Here is a 3,756-nt window from a genome sequence, read left to right on the forward strand (position 1 = left end):
ATTCTTTGCAACATCGTATGCCTTTGTTTTAATTTGATACCATCCTTTACTTCCTTAGTTAGCCACGGATGGTTCATCCTTCTCGGAGAAAGTTTCTCACCGACCATTGACCCCGACACTTGCTCTCTCACCAAGAAAACTACCATCACCTTCATGCCGCTCTCTGTCACCTGACCCGAGCCCTGACCCCAACCCTCGCCCTCTCACCAAGAACTCCCACGGTCACCTTCCTGGTGTCGATCCCGGGAGCTTTCTTCACCTTGCACTGGAAGGTGTTTGTGTCGCTGATGGTCAAGGAGGAGACTCGGACCGAGGCGTTGCCCTTACTGGGATCCGGATCCAGGAATCCAAACCGGCCTGTGACTGGCGACGGGTAATCGAACACCTGATCGTGGACAAAGGTCAGGATCTGCGGGAGGAGCAACGGGTTAGAGGGAGCTTTACTCTGTATCTAACCCGTGCTGTACCCGCCCTGGGAGTGTTTGATGGGACAGTGTAGAGGGAGGTTTACTCTGTATCTAACCCGTGCTGTACCCGCCCTGGGAGTGTTTGATGGGACAGTGTAGAGGGAGGTTTACTCTGTATCTAACCCGTGCTGTACCTGCCCTGGGAGTGTTTGATGGGACAATGTAGAGGGAGCTTTACACTGTTTCTAACCTTATCCGTACCTGCCCTGGGAGTGTTTGATGTTCAGTGTAGTGGGAGCTTTACTCTCTATCTAACCCGTGCTGTACCTGCCCTGTGAGTGTTTGATGGGACAATGTAGAGGCAGCTTTACTCTATCCAACCCGTGCTGTACCTGCCCTGGGAGTCTGTGTTGGGACAATGTAGAGGGAGCTTTACTCTGTATCTAACCTTAACTGTACCTGCCCTGGGAGTGTTTGATGGGACAGTGTAGAGGCAGCTTTACTCTGTATCTAACCCTGGGGTGTACCTGCCCTGGGAGTGTTTGATGGGACAGTGTGGAGGTAGCTTTACTCTGTATTTAACCATGTGCTGTACCTGCCCTGGGAGTGTTTCATGGGACAGTGTAGAGGGAGCTTTAATCTGTATCTAACCCCTTGTTGTACCTGCCCTGGGATTGTTTGATGGGACAGTTAGACGGAGCTTTACTCTGTATCTAACCCGTGCTGTACCTGCCCTGGGAGTGTTTGATGGGACAGTGTAGAGGGAGCTTTACTCTGTATCTAACCCGTGCTGTACCCGCCCTGGGAGTGTTTGATGGGACAGTGTAGAGGGAGCTTTACTCTGTATCTAACCTTATCTGTACCTACCCTGGGAGTGTTTGATGGGACAGTGTAGAGGGCGCTTTACTCTGTATCTAACCTGTGCTGTACTTGTCCTGGGAGTGTTTAATGAGACAGTGTGAGGGAGCTTTACTCTGTATCTAACCTGGGCTGTACTTGCCCTGGGAGTGTTTGATGGGACAGTGTAGAGGAAGCTTTACTTTGTATGTAACCCCGTGCTGTACCTGCCCTGGGAGTGTTTGATGGGACAGTGTAGAGGGAGCTTTACTCTGTATCTAACCCCGTGCTGTACCTGCCCTGGGAGTGTTTGATGGGACAGTGTAGAGGGAGCTTTACTCTGTATCTAACCCCGTGCTGTACCTGCGCCTGGAGTGTTTGATGGGACAGTGTAGAGGGAGCTTTACTCTCTATCTAACCCATGCTGTACCTGCCCTTGGAGTGTTTGATGGGACAGTCTAGGGGGAGCTTTATACTGTGTCTAAGCCCTGCTGTACCTGCCCTCGGAGTGTTTGATGGGACAGTGTAGAGGGAGCTTTACTCTCTCTCTAACCCATGCTGCACTTGCCCAGGGAGTGTTTGATGGGACAGTGTAGATGGAGCTTTACTCTGTATCAAACCCCGTGCTGTACCTGCCCTGTGAGTGTTTGATGAGACAGTGTCGAGGGAGCTTTACTCTATCTCTAACCCCATGCTGTACTTGCCCTGGGAGTGTTTGATGGGACAGTGTAGAGGGAACTTTACTCTGTATCTAACCCGTGCTGTACTTGCCCTGGGAGTGTTTGATGGGACAGTTTAGAGGGAGCTTTACTCTGTATCTAACTCGTGCTGTACCTGCCCTGGGAGTGTTTGGTGGGACATTGCCACTTACAATGTGATCCGGTTGTGTACTATCTGGACTGATGATGCTCCATTCAATATCCAGAGACCCCGAGTCGCTGGATTCCAGCTCATACGTGCAGCCGATTTGGATGGCATCATTCTCAGCCACCTTCATGGCCTGAGGTCCAGTCGAGGTGATCCTCACTGCATTCGAGGGAGCTGGAGTGGAGAACAATATCACACGTTATGTTTCATCACTAACCCTCTCACCCACCTCTCCCCATTCAGACACCGGGCAGCCTGTTCCCTATTGGGGGGGGGATTAACCCTCTCACCCACTCTCCCCATTCACCGATACCGGGCAGTCTATTCCCTATTGGGGGGGGGGGGGGGAATTAACCCTCTCACCCACCTCTCCCCATTTACCGACGGGGGCAGCCTGTTCCCTATCAGAGGGGTGTTAACCCTCTCGCCCACCTCTCCCCATTCACAGGCACTGGGCAGCCTGTTCCCTATTTGGGGGGGAATTAACCCTCTCACCCACTCTCCCCATTCACAGGCACTGGGCAGTCTATTCCCTATTAGGGGGGGGATTAACCCTCTCACCCACTCTCCCCATTCACAGGCACTGGTTCTAGACTCCCCAGATCAGGGATACATTTTCTCAGTGCTAACCCTGTCTAGCCCTGTAAGAATGTCATATGTTTCAATGAGATCACCTCATTCCCCTAAACTCCAGGGAATATGGGCCTAGCCTGCTCAAGCTAAGTTGAACCACACAGATCAAGTCGGTCTCAGATTCGATTGCTTGGTGTGTATTGCATTAGCCAAACCCAGTCATGCAGTCAAACAGGAAGAAAATAAATGGACTTCCCAACAGATAACTATCCAGTCGCCCTTGCTAGCAATGGGGACTGTGCTTTGCAGTAATGTTCTCTTCTGTCTGTCTCCTCCCCTCCCCCCAATACAATCGATTCATTATTGGAGGGTGATTTGCATCTGCACAACCGTAACCCACCAGTCACACACAGCAATGTGATAATGACCAGATAAAGAAATACTTCATGTTATTCAAACTGCAGACACAAAACAATAGCACTTTCATGCTCTGCAAACTAATCGCTTCTCGGCCTTTTGGCTAAGACCATGCGTAACTGACCTGACAGGGGAGTAACCATACGATTCTCCTATGATTTTTGGAAATAGGAGGTGGGTGGGGTGGCTTGACCCATCCACCTCCACGGAGGTGTGTGTGTGTGTGTGTGTGTGTGTGTGTGGGGGGGGCCTGACCCATCCACGACACGAACCTGGTATTGCAGTACTTCCAGGAACGGTGCAGTGGCTCTAGGCCTTTTGGCTAAGAGCATTGGTGCAGAGTGATCCTTGATGTGTGCAAGGTGACCTCTGGCGTTTGTGATCTGACAAAATGATCTGACAAAGAATTGGAAAGATTGGCAATGAATAAATTTTAAAAAAACAACAAAAAAAAACATATCCCATTGCACTGGTGGGAAACAATCAAGACAAACACAAAGAGGTTCTTCATCCTCAAAGGTGTTCAGGAGGCGACAGGGAGACAGAGGGAATTGTCCCAACTCCAGAAGAGTATGCAAAATCTGCTCCTGTTGCAGTCGATGGGGGTCGATATCGCGGAGGAACTCGAAGAGGTGAAGGGCCAGCAAGCCTCACT

General features: G+C 50.7%; 1 protein-coding gene across 1 annotated transcript; it reads right to left on the bottom strand.

Moving 5' to 3' along the window:
• Positions 1-207: 207 nt before the first annotated feature.
• LOC139253737 (coxsackievirus and adenovirus receptor homolog) lies at positions 208-3,244 on the bottom strand (the record flags this gene model as incomplete). Its single annotated transcript, XM_070873526.1, has 3 exons — positions 3,226-3,244; positions 2,116-2,285; positions 208-409 (listed from the first exon to the last, which is right to left on the bottom strand). Coding segments are annotated over exons 1-3 (391 nt in total), but the record flags the coding sequence as incomplete, so codon positions are not given.
• Positions 3,245-3,756: the final 512 nt, after the last annotated feature.

Source organism: Pristiophorus japonicus, unplaced genomic scaffold (genome assembly GCF_044704955.1).
Source record: "Pristiophorus japonicus isolate sPriJap1 unplaced genomic scaffold, sPriJap1.hap1 HAP1_SCAFFOLD_508, whole genome shotgun sequence".
NCBI lineage: Eukaryota > Metazoa > Chordata > Chondrichthyes > Pristiophoridae > Pristiophorus > Pristiophorus japonicus.